General features: G+C 49.8%; 1 protein-coding gene across 1 annotated transcript; it reads left to right on the top strand.

Moving 5' to 3' along the window:
* Positions 1-12,076: 12,076 nt before the first annotated feature.
* Ran (RAN, member RAS oncogene family) lies at positions 12,077-15,309 on the top strand. Its single transcript, XM_020178390.2, has 7 exons — positions 12,077-12,191; positions 12,558-12,603; positions 12,695-12,779; positions 12,886-13,011; positions 14,063-14,250; positions 14,644-14,814; positions 14,913-15,309. The coding sequence occupies exons 2-7, from the start codon at positions 12,568-12,570 to the stop codon at positions 14,955-14,957; spliced, it is 651 nt and encodes a 216-aa protein (XP_020033979.1). The 5' UTR covers positions 12,077-12,191; positions 12,558-12,567; the 3' UTR covers positions 14,958-15,309.
* The last annotated feature ends 467 nt before the right edge of the window (positions 15,310-15,776 follow it).

A 15,776-nucleotide genomic window follows, 5' to 3' on the forward strand; every position in this document is an offset into this window, starting at 1 on the left:
TATAAAGGAAGTAAAATTAAGAGAGGATTAATAAAAGCACTTAACCTAAGACAGGCTTTGGGCCTCTGTATCAAGCAGTCACTGAAAACAGTATGCCTGGGACTTTTATGAGCCAAAAACTTTCTTTTTAGTTTTTTGACTTGGAATGCAAAAACCCTGCCCCATTGCTGTGAGTACAGAAATAGCATTACAGGTCACAGACTATAGGGTAGGCTACTTCTAAAATGTAAGGCCCCAGGGAACAGGGATTTTAGCCTGCTTTGTTCACACTCCTGTTGTATGCCCAGAAAGTTTCTGGCACATTGCAGGCACTCAGTATATATCTGTAAAAGAATGAATGTTCAGATCTGACTTCAACCCCCAGGCTTGCCAGGCACTGGGCTCATGTCTCTAGTCCTACCTGGGAGACTGACATAGGGAGGATCACAGTTAGAGGTCAGCTCAGGCAAACAGTTTGTGTGCCCCCCCATCTCCAAAATAACCAGAGCAAAATGGACTGGAGGTGTGGCTCAAGCAGCTTATTGCCTTATTTGCAAGCGTGAAGCCTTGAGTTCAAACCTCAGCACCGCCAAAAAAAAAAAAAAAATTCCAGCCCTACTAGCTACTCTCTGTGTAACTTCAAAAGTTTCCAATTTGTAAAATGGTGATAATAAACCGTTCAAGAGACTGTGATCTGTCTACTAATGTGCCTTCTTGATGGCAAACAGTAAATTTAAATCACGGGTACTTAATCAATTTACAATGCTAGAAAATCTTAGAAAGAGCATTCAATTTAAAAAAAAAAACAGTTAAGCCACACATGATAAATTTTGTTACAAGCTTTAAAAATGGGTTGAAAAATTATATCTGGTTGTAAAAACAACAACAAAACTCCCCTAGGAAAATCAGACTTGCCAGAAGAATCAGCCACATAAAAAATAACTAATGTGTAAAAGTGCAAACTTGCAAAATTGCCACTTACTTTACACTTGGTGAAAGAATCAGTTCTTAACATTAGATGTACACGAGTTACTCAGAAACAGCCAACCACCTGCACACAGCCAGATGCCCTCCAAGGCTAGAGGCTACAATGAGTGAATGTTTTGCACTAATGAACCGAGCGCTACAGAAATCCTTGTCTGAGGCCCATGTTTCTCTCTTATGTGGAAGACAGATTCAAAAGATAAACATATACACAAAACAAGCATGATCAGACACAAACTTACATGTAGAACATGTTTATAATAGTGGAACTGCTCTGTGGAACTTGGGGGAGGAGGGATAGGAAAAGAGAATGACAGCCTCAGCAATGTTGAGATACATAACATCTGTTCAGGTAGAGGATATAATGATATGCATTGAAAGGTATTGAAAAATGGGGGGGTGCGTGGGAAGGAGTAATGGGGGAAGGAGTTGAAAGGAATGAAGTAAAGTATACCCTTTGGACATCAACTTAAATATTAATAATGAAAGACAGGACTGTAAAATAGGTACAGTGGGAGAGTACTTGTGGGAGGGAGAGGGCGAATGAAGGAGGTTAAGGTGAGGGAATAGTTTGTGAGACTCCACCTCCAAAATAACCAGAGCAAAATGGACTAGAGGTGTGACTCAAGTGCTAGAGTCGGCCTGCTTTGCAAGTGTAAAGCCCTGAGTTCAAGCCCCAGTCCCACCAAGAAAATAAAAAAACTATTGAGTTTTGGTCATTGTTACAGCAGCAACATAAAACTGACAGTCATATCCAGGTGCTGTGGCACACACATGTAATCCCAGCATTTGGGGGGTAGAGGCAGAAGGATTACAAGTTTGAAGAACATAGTGAGACCCTGTCTCAAACCAAAACAAGGCCGGGCACTGGTGGCTCATGTCTGTAATCCTAGTTACTCAGGAAGCAGAGATCAGGAGGATCACAGTACAAAGCCAGCCCAGGCAAACAGTTCAAGAGACCCTATCTCAAAAATACCCTTGAGTGGAGTGGCTCAAGTGGTAGAGCGCCTGCCTAGCAAGCATGAGATTCTGAGTTCAAACTCTAGTACCAAAAAACAAAACAAAACAAAACACCCTAAGAGTCACACTACAAGTAGGTGCTAGCTCTGGAGTGCAGGGCATATGTCTGGCACCCATTGTAGTACATATCCCTTATCCCAAGACCGTTCCAAGGGAATGAAGGGATGACTGAGTGAGGAGGGCAAGGACAGTGACGTACCTGTCTTGTCACCCTCCTCCCTGCCCACATAGCTGAGCTGTTGATGGAGAAGCACTGAATATAAGCCACACATTTAGTCCCCAAGCAGTATCTTGTGAAGTCACAACAGGAAACAGGTGTGAGATGTCACGGGGAGCTGACACACACCTCCTCGTGAAGCCTGACACACACGGTGGCTGTCATCTGTGCCGTCTAGAATCTCCTCCAGACCCTTTGCCTTACTTTTCCTGCCTGACTCGCCATCGAACGGCTGCTTGAGGCAGCAAACTCAAGTTAGCAGACTTTGTTGCCCAAGTTCGACTCACACTGAAGTGTGAGCTGACACGCAGAAGGACAGGGGACGTGGGTTACAGGAGTCTTAGATTTATGTTTGCGGCCTTTGTGCTCCCTAGAGAACAGGCTGAACTGAATGCCCTCCCTCTGCAGAGTGGTGTCGCCAAACAGGGGGCTGAGCAGGAAGGAAGGAGAGAGGGAGAGAGGAGGGAGGGAAGGAAGGAAGATGAGGAGACAGCACGTTTTAAAGTATTTAAGCTGGAAGAGAGCTTCCAGTGGATGAGAGCTTGCCTAGCCGCACAAGTCCGTGGGTTCAATCCCCAATATTGCAAAAAAGTGAAAAATAAAGAAATACTTGCAGCTGGACACTGGTGGCTCACGCCTGTAATCCTAGTTTCTCAGGAGGCAGAGACCACAGGATCACAGTTCCAGCCCAGCCTGGGCAAATAGTTCATGAGACCCTATTCCAAATAAATCCATCACAAAAAAAAAAAAGGGCTGGTGGAATAACTCAAGTGGTAGAGCACCTGCCTAGCAAGTGTGAGGCCCTGAGTTCAAATCCCATGCTGCCCAATAAATAAAAATAAATAAATAAATGCAACTAAACTTAAGGATATAACCGTAAGTAATAAGGAATGGGACTGCCTTTAAAAAGTTGATGACTAATTACATTTCACAGAATGAATTAAATGTTTAAAAACACTCTTTGCTGCTCTCCTTAAGAAATTTTCGAAAGGGAATAAGGAATGAGCAAGAGGAGCCGGGTGCCAGTGGTTCCACGCCTGTAATCCTAGCTACTTAGCAGGCTGAGATCAGGAGGGTGGAGGTTCGTGGCCAACCTGGGTAAATAGTTCACAGCACCCACCTGAATCAATAACAGCTGGGTGCAAAGGAGCGCTCCTGTCATCCCAGCCACCAGGGAGGCTGAGGTCAGGCAGATCACCGGTCCAGGCTAGCCCAGCCAGGCAAAAAGCAAGACCCTATCTCCAAAATCACCAGAACAAAAAGAACTGCAGGCCTGGCTCAAGCAGTAGAGCTCCTGCCTAGCAAAAACTGAGTTCAAACCCCCAAAGCACTAAAAGAGAAAAGAAAGGAAAGAATGAGCAAGGGAAATCATGCTGCCAAAAAGGTGGCTGTGCCTAAGAAGTAACCTCTGACCCTTCAGATAACAGTCACAGCTTCATAAACGTGTGGATGCTGTCAGTGTGTCCCCACCCACAGGACAGTGACCGGTGGACTGCTAGGACTCTGAGCTCCTGCCTCCCCCCCCAAGGAGCTCTCACTTCCCCAACTCCCTAGGAACACTAGCGCCCCCTGGAGGCCAGGAAGGGTGCTACACCCTCTATTTCCCTTGTGCCTTGCACAGGGACCATGGCCTCCTTTTGCCTAGAAGACAGTAGATGGGTGCAAGCCTTCACACAGCCAAACACACCAGTAACGCATGTCTGCGGCTGTATTAGGAAGGGGTCGCGAGAGAGACAGAGCCACCAGGATGTGTGTACACATCACATATGTATATGTACATATACATGTACACGATGCATACTTACATACTATATTTTCTAAAAACCTGTAGAATTAAGGCTACAGCTTGGGAGCAGCCAGATGGAAGGGACATGCAAGGTGGCCTGGGCAGGACCAGGTACACACAGCTTTCCTTCCTTGGCTCCCACTATTGTTCTCAGTCCCACAAACTCACCAACCCAGAAGCCTTCAGAACCTGGGTCTAGTGTTCTCATCCTGGGTTCACTAGGCAGCCATGATGGATTGACTCACTGACCATTGGTGGTTAACTCAACCTCCAGGCCCTCCAGTCCCCACAGGCCACGGGTGGGGCTGAAGGTTCCAATCCCCACCCTCAAGGTCAGTTCCCCTGGAACCAGTCCATCCTGAAGCAATCTTCACCACGAAGAGTCCTCTTGTTGGCAAAAATGCTGGGGTGGGTGAACGATGAAGGATGTGTTTAAGCATACATTTCTGTGCTGTTTTCAGTGAAGGGAAAATACTTTTAAAATTCCAGGCTCCTCAGACACTGTGGGGACCACAACAAGAAAACAGTCACCAGGGGACCTTAAACTTCTGGACTGATCTAACAAAACATACCACGAGTCACAGCTTTCCAATAACCCTATCTTGGAGTTGAATTGTGGCACTGGATACGTAGATATCCTAATCCCCTATATCTATGAACTTGGCCTTTTTTTTTTTAGAAAAGGGTCTTTGCAGGTAAGATGAGGTCATTACAGTGGGCTCTACTCCAGTGATTTGGTGTCCTTATGAGGAGAGGAGAGACAGGAATAGGCACACAGAGGGAGCGTAATATGACAGCACACATGTCACGTGACTGCATCCACGTACCTACAAGTTGAGGGGCACACCAGGAGGTAAGAGAGGGCAGGGGACAGGCTGTCCAGGGGACTTCAGAGAGATGTGATCTTGCCTACACCTTGATTCCAGACATCTAGTCTTCAGAATTATGAAAAAGTACATTTTTGTCATATTAAGGCACCCAGTCTGTGGTATGTTGTTATGGCAACCGTAGGAAATCAATTACACCTGTAATTATATGTAACACCATTCTGTTGCTCTCATCAGCTGCTGGCCTGGCTCGTAAGAGTCTATTGGTTAAAAAACAAGCATTTAAGCCAGGTGTGGTGGCACACGCCTGTAATCCTAGCTACTTGATTGGGAAGATCATGGTTCAAGGCCAGCCCAGGCAAAAAGCTCATGAGACCTCATCTCAACCAATGGCTGGGCACACTGACATGCACCTATCACCCCAGCTAAGCAGGAAAAGCACAATAGGAGGATTGCAGTGCAGACCCAGTCCAGGGAATAAAGCAAAACCCTATCTCAAAAATAACCAGCAGGAAAAAGACTGGCGGAGTGGCTCAAGTAGTAGACTTCCTGCCCTAGTTAAGTGCAAGATCCTGAATTCAAACCACAGTACCACCAAAAAACACCAAAGCAAACAAAAGAAAAGCAAGCATTTAAAATGTACCACACAGCTGGGTGCTGGTGGCTCATGCCTGTAATCCTAGCGACTCAGGAGACAGAGATCAGGAGGATCGTGGTTCAAAGCCAGCCCAGGCAAATAGATCATGAGACCCTATCTTGAAAAATCCTTCACAAAAAAGGGCTGGTGGAGTGGCTCAAGGTCTAGGCCCTGAGTTCACAAAAGTAAAATAAAATGTACCACACATGAGCTGGGAGCATGGCTTAAGTGGTACAGGCGCTGCCTAGCAAGTACAGGACCTTGAGTTCAAAGCCCAGTATCCCACACACAAAAAAGCACAGATTTTAAAACTCTGAAGAAACACACTAATGTTTAATACACATGCACACACACACACATTTAAACATAGGCTAGAAAAATACACACACGAATGTGTGATACATATAGTTAAAATTTTCTACATCTCTGTGAAAGTCCCAGGCCCTTCCCAAACTCTGAGGAGTCCTGATATATTTTTAGGTGTTCTTTTGGTATTTGTCTTCCTCCTTTCTGAAACTAGCTTTTTCTAAAGTGACACGGACACAGAATGAAATTTTCTTAGAGACTGACAGTCCTAAAGGGGGCCACCAGTAAGCTGCTCTTGGAGTCCCTCTTACTAAAGAGATGACATGGCTCCACCCTGGAGAGCTGACTCAGGCTGTCCCATCTGCCACAGTGAAAGACCGTAGACCTGGTGGCTCATTTCCCACAGTTCTGGGGACTGCTGTCCAGATGAAGGTGCTTGCATCTTGTGACAGGTGACAACTGCTGCCCTTCTGTGGCCAGGTGATAGTTAGATCTAGACAGGGCTCTGGTGCCTCTTTTATAAAGACATCATCTTAGGGTTGGGAGGTGATGGGAGGGACCCACATTGAGACTCCCCGGGTTTACACAAAGCCAAAGCCGAAAGGTGACACCTGGTAAGGCCTGAGCTCTTGCTGTTCTGACTCCTCTGCTCAGCCCCATGGGGACTCAGGCTATGCTTGTGTAACCCCAGCTAGGCCTCCAGGCCATGCCCTCTCCAGGGAATCCCTTCCTCCACTGAGCTGCATGGCTCCCTCCCTCTCTTCCTGCCTGTCTCACTCCACCATCGCCACTTTTGCAAAGGCCTCTAGGTCACTCTACCTGCACAGCCACCTCCTCAGTTACTGAATTTTTCACCTTAGCAATGACCGCTATCACTTATACAGTCAACGGTATCCATGAGAAATGGGTCCAGGATCCTCACCCTTACCCCTGTAGGTACCAAAATCAGCAGAGAATTGTCCCTTACAGTAAATGATACATGTGCAAATAACCCATCCACATCACCCCCCCCCCGCCCCGCCCCGCACTTCACACCATCTCTAGGGGACTTGTAACACCTATTACAATGTACGTAGCTGTTAAACTTTAGTATTCAGGGAACACTAATAAGAAAAATATCTGTACCTGTTCAATCATGGTACAATTTTCCCCAATATTTCCTATCTGCATTTGGCTGAATCCACATAAAATGAAAACAGAAAGCCGGCTGTGTTTTAATTACGTCTCAAGTTCATCTGCTGTCTGTTTTATTCACTGTTCCTGGAGAGTGCCTGCTGTGCAGTGCATACCAAATCTTACATGTTGAATGGACGAGTCTGTACTTCTGGCCACTGTGTCTTAGACTTACCAGCACTTGGGAACTCAGTGAGTCAGGGTTCAGGCAGGTAAGAGTGAACCAGATGACCAGGGGCAAGTAGCACGAAGGCCCCAGGTTCCGAGATATGAAGGGAAGTGCCTGAAGCAATGTGATGTTTGCCCTGCCCGTGGGGGACAGTGACCAGGCAAGAAACAGGCCCAGTGCCTCCCAGTCTTAATGATTTTCAAGGGTACTAGATATCTGGATTTTTATGTGAAATATCTTTTTATTGTTGTTGTTGTTAATTATTTATCACTGTGTAACAAGTTACCTCAAAAGTTAAGGGCTTTCAGAGTATGGTGGACGCCTGCTTCCAGTGACCCACTCCCTCCAGCTAGATGCCACCTCCTAAAGTTTCTAGAACCTACTGAAAACAGCACCATCAGCTGGGGACCAAGGCCCCAACACAAGAGCCTTTTTGGAGGATGCCTCCCGTCCAAATCATCACAGTTTGGATATTAAGAAGATATTTCCTGCTAAGTACTTTGAAGAAGATGGAGTGCTGAGATGGGGAGAGCCTGGGTGTGAGGTGGTGGTTGGATGGGGCGGTCAGTGTGTGTCATCCAAGAGCTGCTACTTGAAAGGGTGGACGGGGACGTTAGATAAACGTGTAGGGAAGAGCATTTTAGAAAGAGAGACCAGCAAGGGTGAAGGTTCTGAGGCAGGAGACGCTTGACTGAGGTAAAATTCAAAAAGGGACGTGGGCTCAGCAGAGAGAAAGGGGGAGGAAGAGAGAGAGAGAAGAAGGAAAAGAAAGAGGAGAAGAAGATAAAAGAAGAAGAAAGAGGCAAAGGAGAAGGAATTAGGAGGAGGAGGAAGAGAAGGAGGAGGAGGAGAAATAAGAGGAGAAGGCACAGGCTAGCTCACTGTGGAGTTAGATGGAATCAGCACTACTGCAGGGTTGTAGGAGAGGCATAGGACGGCCTGATAGAGTTTATAAAGATTGTTCTGTGCTTCTGAAGATGCACTGACAAGGACCCAGCATCACTTCTGTGGCATGCCTGCCCAGGCTGCATAACATGCACCTGATTGCAAGCGAACAGCAGACAAGTCCACTGGGGGACTGCGTCAGCCAGCTCTCCTTCCACATAACGGGTGCCTGAGATAATAACTTGTTTTGGCTCACAGTCTTGGAGGTTTCAGCCTTGATCAACTACTGGCCCATTGCTTTGGGCCTGTGGGGAGGCAGCAAGCACATCACAGAGGTGGTGGTGGTGGTCGTGGTGGAGCAAAACAGCTCACTTCATCATGGCAGGGTGCAAAAGAGAAAGAGAACAGAGCCAGGGTCCTGCTATCCCCATCAAGGACCCAGGCCCAGCCAGGAGTGGTGGTGCACCCCTGCAATTTCAGCTACTCAGCAGATGGAGGCAGGAGGATGAAGAGTTCAAGGCCAGCCTGGGCAAAGTTAGAGATACTATCTCAAAAACGAAATACAAACAAACAAAAAAAGGCTGGGGGCATAGCTCAAGTGACAGAACACTTGCCTAGTGACGCTTCTGTTCAAAAAAAGAAGGTGGGGGGACATAACTCCGATTAATTAAAGAACTTTCACTAGGCCCCACCTCTTAAAGGCTCCACCACCTTCCACTAGTGCCATCCTATAGCAGGGACATTCTACACAATAATTCTGCCCACCAAATACTCTGCAGAAGTGTCAAGGTCATGAAACACCGAAGGACAAATTATTCTAGGTTAAAAGAGACTGAGGAGACCGGCAGATAAGTGACACGAGTGAGACACTGCAACTAAGGTCTGCAGAGTAGTCAACAAAAGAATAACTGAGCCACGAGGGGCAGCAGTTCCAGACTATCTCTGACCTAAGATGGACCACTCCCCCATCCTCAGCAACCCCAAAAAAGAACTTTTGGGATATTGTTCCTCAAGTGGTGTTTGAGGCAGGTTGGCCTCCCCCTCTTGGCTCAAGAGCTCCTCCCCTAGCTCACAGGTGAGAGGAGCCAGGTGATGACATAAACGTCTCCCCACCTCCAAGTTCAAGGTGATATAAATATGAGACCCTGGCCCTTCTTCCTCCCTTCTCTCACCTGGCAGGATGGGTGACTTCCCTTCCCTCCACAAAGCTATTCTGCTTCACCCCACCCACGTGCTCTGCTTGGTGTCTTCCATTTGATGCAGAAGGACCAAGATCTTCTGAGAGCAATAATTGCCGAAAACATTTCGAGGCTGATCCCCTGGTATTGATCATTGTACAAGGGCTGTGTTAGCGGAATGTCCTTTGGTTTTAAGAAATACGCACTGAGGGGCTTTGTGTGCTAGTCCCTGTCAAACATTCCACAGGAAAAGTCATATATATGCATACACCGTTATGATTTTAAAAATCACATTTATGAGATGGGTACTGGGGGGCTGGGATCAGGAGGATCGCAATGCAAGAAACTTTGTCAGGGCTGGCGGAGTGGCTCACATGGTAGAGCGCTGCCTAGCAAGCATGAAGCTCTGAGTTCAAACCCCAGTACTACCAAAAAAAAAAAAAAGTCTGTGAGACCCCATCTCAATGAAAAACAAAGCTGGGTGTAACCAGCTTTAAATTGGAGAACTGAGGTCTGGGGGCTGGCCTGGGCAAAAAGTGAGATCCTATCTCCAAAAATAACCAGAGCACAAAGGGGCTGGAGGTGTGGATCAAGCGGTAGAGCACCTGTCTCACAAGTGTAAAGCACTGAGTTCAACCCTGTAGTGCCAAAAACAACAACAACAAAAAATCCCATTTATGCTGTGATTTTGAGGGAGAGGAAGGAGGAAGGGAGAGATATGGACAAATGGAAAAACGAGTAGTGTTTAACAGTTGGGGGCCAGAAGGCAGAACATGCCGAAATCCTTTGTTCCACTTGGCAACATTTTGTCAAGTCTGCACAAATTGCTCTGGGTGTGTGGCGCAATTCCTTTTTTCCAGCCTTGGGAATTGAACCCAGGGCCTCTCACATACTAAGCGGCTGCACTTTTGCAAGTTTGCGATCCGTGTTTGATAGCAAACACAAGTATCTCTGTAAACTGTGAAGCCATAGACAAACAAGAGCCTGGACGGTGTCAGCAGGGAAAATATTACCTGTGCTGGCTTGAGTGTGCTTTCCTATTTCTCCTGTGCCTTTGAAGATCTGTCTCCACAAATCTGAGTTACTAACAGACACAGCTTCGCTTAGTGAACCAGCCACCTGGGGGAGCCAATGAGTGGGTCAGAGGCTACAACAGCCAATTCTCTGGGCTTGGCACACTTCCTGGGGAGAAAATACCACTGGTGTTCTCACCACCCAGGGCACAGCGGTTAATACGTTGCTGCTGTTGCTTGAAATGCCTTTCTAAATCAGGAACTAGAACATTGCAGGTAAAGTTAAGTTTTCTCTGACCTCTCTCCCAGGTCCATCACATCCCTTTCTATCCTCTCTTGAAGTGACAACCATCAGAATGTAGCTTTATACCCTTGCAGCCAGTTAAAAATTTACGTACACATATCTAAGACCTAAGTTTTATTAAAATGTACACAAAAGGCAGTATATGTACAACGTCTATGTAACATTACCCAAGTGCTGGACTACGCCAAGACACTCATTACACCTTTCTTCCACGTGCTGCTTTTTCTCAACGCCATCCTTTGCCATCTACTGCAATGGGTGACCTTCGTGTGAGTTTGACTCTAGGGCCTCTCCCTAGAAATGGGAATCCAGGGCCCTGAGCTACTGACATTTGACTTTTGTTAGTTCTGTTGCCCCTGGGGTGGATGGTTTAACCCTGCCACCAGCAGCATCCGGATCTGCTTGGCCGTCCCCTGTGGGTCCTTTTGGGGAGCCAGAGACCTAGGTTCCCAGCAGGCGACTGAATCTCAGGTGTTCAGGACCCAATTTGCGTCACCTGCATTCCCAACAGACTGGCCAGCGGTGTGCTCAGGTCCTGATGGCTCACTCCCTGGCCATCGGACAGTCGTGGGGTGGAATATTTCCTGAGGAACTGGACAGTCTGCACAGGGCCACCATTTTATTTGCTCTAGTTGCCAGAAGAGGATGCTTTGGGGCAAGGGAGCATGCGACAGTTGCAGAACCCGCGGCAAGTATCTGTCCAGACGCAGGAAACAGGGCTGGGACTTAGAAGAGGAGATGGACGACTCCACCTGGCCCATCCACTGACAGCAGCGATGGCAGCTCCGGGGCTCGCGGGTTCCCATTTTGTGCCTTGCCCACGGCACCCGCGGGCGGTGTCTCCTCCCCTCCCCTCCCGCAGCAGGGCCACCAGGGCGGACACCCGAACGTGGTGACTGCAGCCCGGCCAGTGGCCAGGATGAGAGCCTCTGCCGAGCTGCAAACATTTCATCACCCTGTCTGCAGCACCCGGCCATCAAGGCGCTGACCATGAGATGGCGAGACAGGGGGGGAGGCACGGGTCCTGGCGCGGATGACCGCCGCAGCAGGACAGACACAGGCCGGGCCTGGCGGAGAGGACGCACGCTCGTTCGTTCATTCATTCATTCATTCATTCTGCGGGCGCTGGGCGCGGCGCTGACCACGTGACTGCCCTGCCCGCTAGGGAAGTCCAGCGTGTCTGGGGACAGGGAGCGGCGACAAGGACCGGCGACCGGACAGGGGCAGATGCGCATGATAAAGGTAAACACGGTTTGCGGAATCTACTGCACCACCCTTTCCCGCTTAGGATCACTCAGCGTGGCCACCGCCCGCATGACTGGCGGGAGCAGGGCGCGCCACCTGCGGTCGGCGCATGCGCGCCGTGAGCCCGCCCTCTGAGCAGGCCCACGAGGTTCCGCGGCTCAGCGTGCGTGCGCGCTCCCGCTCGGTTCCCCCACTCCCCCGCCCTCCGCCCTCCCCACGTGACCCACCACACCTCCCTCGGCTATCCAGGCGCAGGTCGGCAGAGGCAGCCGCCTGATCACGGGCTGCGCGTGCGCGCGCGCGTACGTGCGTGCGCGCGCGGGCCGCGTGGTTGGGCGCGGCGCCGTTGCCCCGCCCCGCGAGGCCCCGCCTCCCGCGCGCCGGCGTCGGCTGCGTCTCCGGCATTTGAATCGCGCTTCCGCCATCTTTCCAGCCTCAGTCGGACGGGCGCGGAGACGCTTCTGGAAGGTAGCGGTGGGGCCGGGCGGGCTGGGCGCGGGCGGCGGGGATTCGGGGACCGTGGCGGGAGGACCGGGGGGGTGGGGCGAAGGGGTCGAGGTGGAGGCGGAGGGAGGGCAGCGGTTGTAAAGACGCGGCGGCGACAGCGGGCCGGGTCGGGGTGCGGGGCCTGCGGTCCTCTGTCGTCGCTGGTCGCCATCCTCCCATCCCCCGCTCCCGTCCAACCCCCTCCGTCCTCCGGCCCTCGGCGGCCTGGTGCCCGCGGCCCGTGCCCGTCCCCGTCCCCGTCCCGCCTCCTTCCCGCGCGCGCCGCCCGCCGCCATGGCGCCGCGCGGCCTTTGTAAGGCGCACGTGCCGCCCGCTCTCTGCCCGCAGGATCGCCGCGATGGCCGCGCAGGGAGAGCCCCAGGTCCAGTTCAAGGTGCGTGCCGGGGGGCGGGAGGCGGGGGACGGCGGGAGGGCGCGGGGCCGGCGGGGACCCGGCTGACCGCCGCCGCCGCGTGTCCCCGCAGCTCGTCCTGGTGGGCGATGGTGGCACCGGGAAGACGACGTTCGTGAAGCGTCACCTGACGGGCGAGTTCGAGAAGAAGTATGTAGGTAGGTGGGCGGTAGGCGGGCGCCGGCGCGGGCGGGGGCGCGGGCCGCGGCTTCCCGGGCTCACGGCTGGCTGGCTGTCTCTCTGTCCGTCCGTCCCCCCCCGCAGCCACCTTGGGCGTCGAGGTCCATCCGCTGGTGTTCCACACCAACAGGGGGCCCATCAAGTTCAACGTGTGGGACACGGCCGGCCAGGAGAAGTTCGGCGGCCTGAGAGACGGCTACTACATCCAAGGTGGGCCCTGGGGGGTGCGGTTCCCACGTGCGGGGCGGGAAGGGGGGACCCGCCGCCCCTCGGGTGGCCGGGCTCTTGCTGTGTCATCCCGTGTCATCCCAGCCAGCGCGGAGGGCCGTGGTGAGTGAGGGAGGACGGCGGCCCCTGGGGACGCTGCCCCTCGCTGGACCCCGCGGAGCTGGGCTGCTAGAAAAAACGAGAGAGAGAGAGAGAGACGTGAGTGGCCGGGCTTTGCACCTGGACGAAGATTAGCGCGTTTTCCTTAAATGCTTCATTTTAAAAGTAGGAAGGATGGGCTGGCTGGGTGGAGCGGCTCTAGCGGTAGAATGCCTGCCTCGCAAGTGTGAGGTTCTGAGTTCAGACCCAGTACACCAGTACTGAGTTCAAACCCAGTACTCCCCTCCGGGCAAACAGAAAGAGACTACTTACCTTTTGGAATCTTACTTTCCTGGTGAGATGTTTTGGAAGATTCTTACTTTTTTTATTTTATTTTTATTTTGCTTTAAGCTTGTACAGGTACGTAGCACAAGGATCCCCACCCCACTTAAAATTTTAACCCCAAAAACTTACACTGTACATATCCTGAAGTTTGCCTTTGTCGTGGTCAATATATAGAGTTAACCTGGGACTTGAAAAAATAAAGGCATAATATTCTCTAGCGGAGTCAGCTATTGAGGGTCTTTATTTCTGCGGGGGAAGAAATTCCTAGGCAGGCCTCGCTGGTCATAAGACAGGTGGGTTTTCTAGAATGCTGATGGATCACTTTTTACACACTTGGGAGATGAGACAGTATTAATGAAGTGTTTTGGCAAAAGTGAGAATAGATTTGATACAGTAAGCTGGTTTTTGCTGGTCTTCAGGCTTTTCATATTAAGAATTGTAATAGTGTGTAGTAACGCAACTTAACATTTCTAGCATTGGAAGAGATGTTTGAGTAGATGTAGAGGACCCAAAGTTAGGCCAAGACAGTGAATCCTCCTCCTTCCTTGATGATTCTTTGTCCAGATGGTATACTCTTAGGACTACCTTAATTGCCCTAAATCTTTTTCAGCCCAGTGTGCCATTATAATGTTTGATGTAACATCAAGAGTTACTTACAAGAACGTGCCCAACTGGCACAGAGATCTCGTACGAGTTTGTGAGAACATCCCCATTGTGTTGTGCGGCAACAAAGTGGATATTAAAGACAGGAAAGTGAAGGCAAAATCTATTGTCTTCCACCGAAAGAAGAATCTTCAGGTGTGTTGAAATTGAAACCTACTGAATCATGACCATTAGAAGTGATCAGTGTGTCTTATGTGTGGATTAAAAAGGACACTTGGGAGCTGGGCATCGGTGGCTCACCCCTGTAATTAATCTCGGCTACTTGGGATGCCAGTATCTGAAGGATCTCCATGTGAGGCCAGCTCAGGCAAATAGTTCTTGAGGAAGCCCACCCCAGACCCCATCTCCAAGATACCCAGAGCAAAATGACTGGAAGTGTGTGTGGCTCAAGTAGTAGAGCCTCTGCTTCACAAGTGCCAAGCCCTTGTTCCCCCCACCCCCAAAAAAAGAACAATTGGGATGTCCTCAGAATAATCATTGCTTCAGTAATGAAGTTTTAAAAAGTTGACTTCTCTTTGTTTTAAACAGTACTATGACATTTCTGCCAAAAGTAACTACAACTTTGAAAAGCCTTTCCTCTGGCTCGCTCGAAAGCTCATCGGAGACCCTAACTTGGAGTTTGTCGCCATGCCTGCCCTTGCCCCCCCAGAGGTTGTCATGGACCCGGCTTTGGCAGCTCAGTATGAGCACGATTTAGAGGTATGGTGCCCGTGTGTAGTTTAGTGCTCAGAGTGGTGCGGTGTTCTTGGCAGTTTTAACCTGGAGTGTTGGTCTTGGCCGTCTGTTTGTTCCTCTAGGTTGCTCAGACGACTGCCCTCCCGGATGAGGACGATGATCTGTGAGAAAGTGAAGCTGGGGCCCGGCGTCAGAAGTCTAGTTTTATAGGCAACTGTCCTGTGATGTCAGCGGTGCAGCGTGTGTACCACTTTATTATCTAGCTAAGCAGAACATGTGCTTCATCTTTGGGATGCTGAAGGAGATGAATGGGCTTCGGAATGAATGTGGCAGTTAAAAAACCTTCATTTTTTGGACTTGCATATTTAGCTGTTTGGAACGCAGTTGTTTCCGTCTTGAGTTTCAAAGATAAGACTGCTACAGTCACATCACAACATTCAGTGGTGAAATCTTGTTGTTACTGTCATTCCCATTCCTTTTCGTTTAGAATCAGAATAAAGTTGTATTTCAAATATCTAAGCAAGTGAACTCAACCCTTGTTTGTAATACTAAATAGGGAAGTTGGTGTCATGTTAATACTTGAAACTACCTTTGCTAAATGTGACTTAACTGGAAATCCATTAGGTTAGTGTCTTGTGTCTACTTTGTGTACATTTGAAGCATGTCTCAAAAACTGGCTGTGATGGGTTAACTGAGCGTTCCACTTAGATAGCAGTTGAGAAGTGCAAATGCGGTGTAGTTAGGCCAGTCACATCTTCCCCACCTCTGTAGTGTGTATCGCCCAGGAGAGAGCTTGCTGAAAATCCATGAGACCTGTCAGAAGTTGGGTGTTAGTACAGTGGTTGATGGCAGTGGGGGAGAATTCTGTGGCCTGTTTCATGCTGCCTTTTGTATCAGTGTTATAGACACCTTGTGTCAGGACTCCAGGAAGATACTCGTGTTTGCCACTGAGTCGGGTACTCCCAGGCTTCAAAGAGGTCTTAAAG

This window comes from Castor canadensis, chromosome 18 (genome assembly GCF_047511655.1).
Source record: "Castor canadensis chromosome 18, mCasCan1.hap1v2, whole genome shotgun sequence".
In the NCBI taxonomy this organism is placed as follows: Eukaryota; Metazoa; Chordata; class Mammalia; order Rodentia; family Castoridae; genus Castor; species Castor canadensis.

What these genes read in the sequence shown, in the direction of transcription:
- Ran (XM_020178390.2), top strand. Translation starts at nt 12,568, where the DNA reads ATGGCCGCGCAGGGAGAGCCCCAGGTCCAGTTCAAG. An exon ending in GTTCGAGAAGAAGTATGTAG is followed by an intron (nt 12,780 to 12,885) that starts GTAGGTGGGCGG and finishes CCCCCCCCGCAG; the next exon opens with CCACCTTGGGCGTCGAGGTC. An exon ending in AGACGGCTACTACATCCAAG is followed by an intron (nt 13,012 to 14,062) that starts GTGGGCCCTGGG and finishes AATCTTTTTCAG; the next exon opens with CCCAGTGTGCCATTATAATG.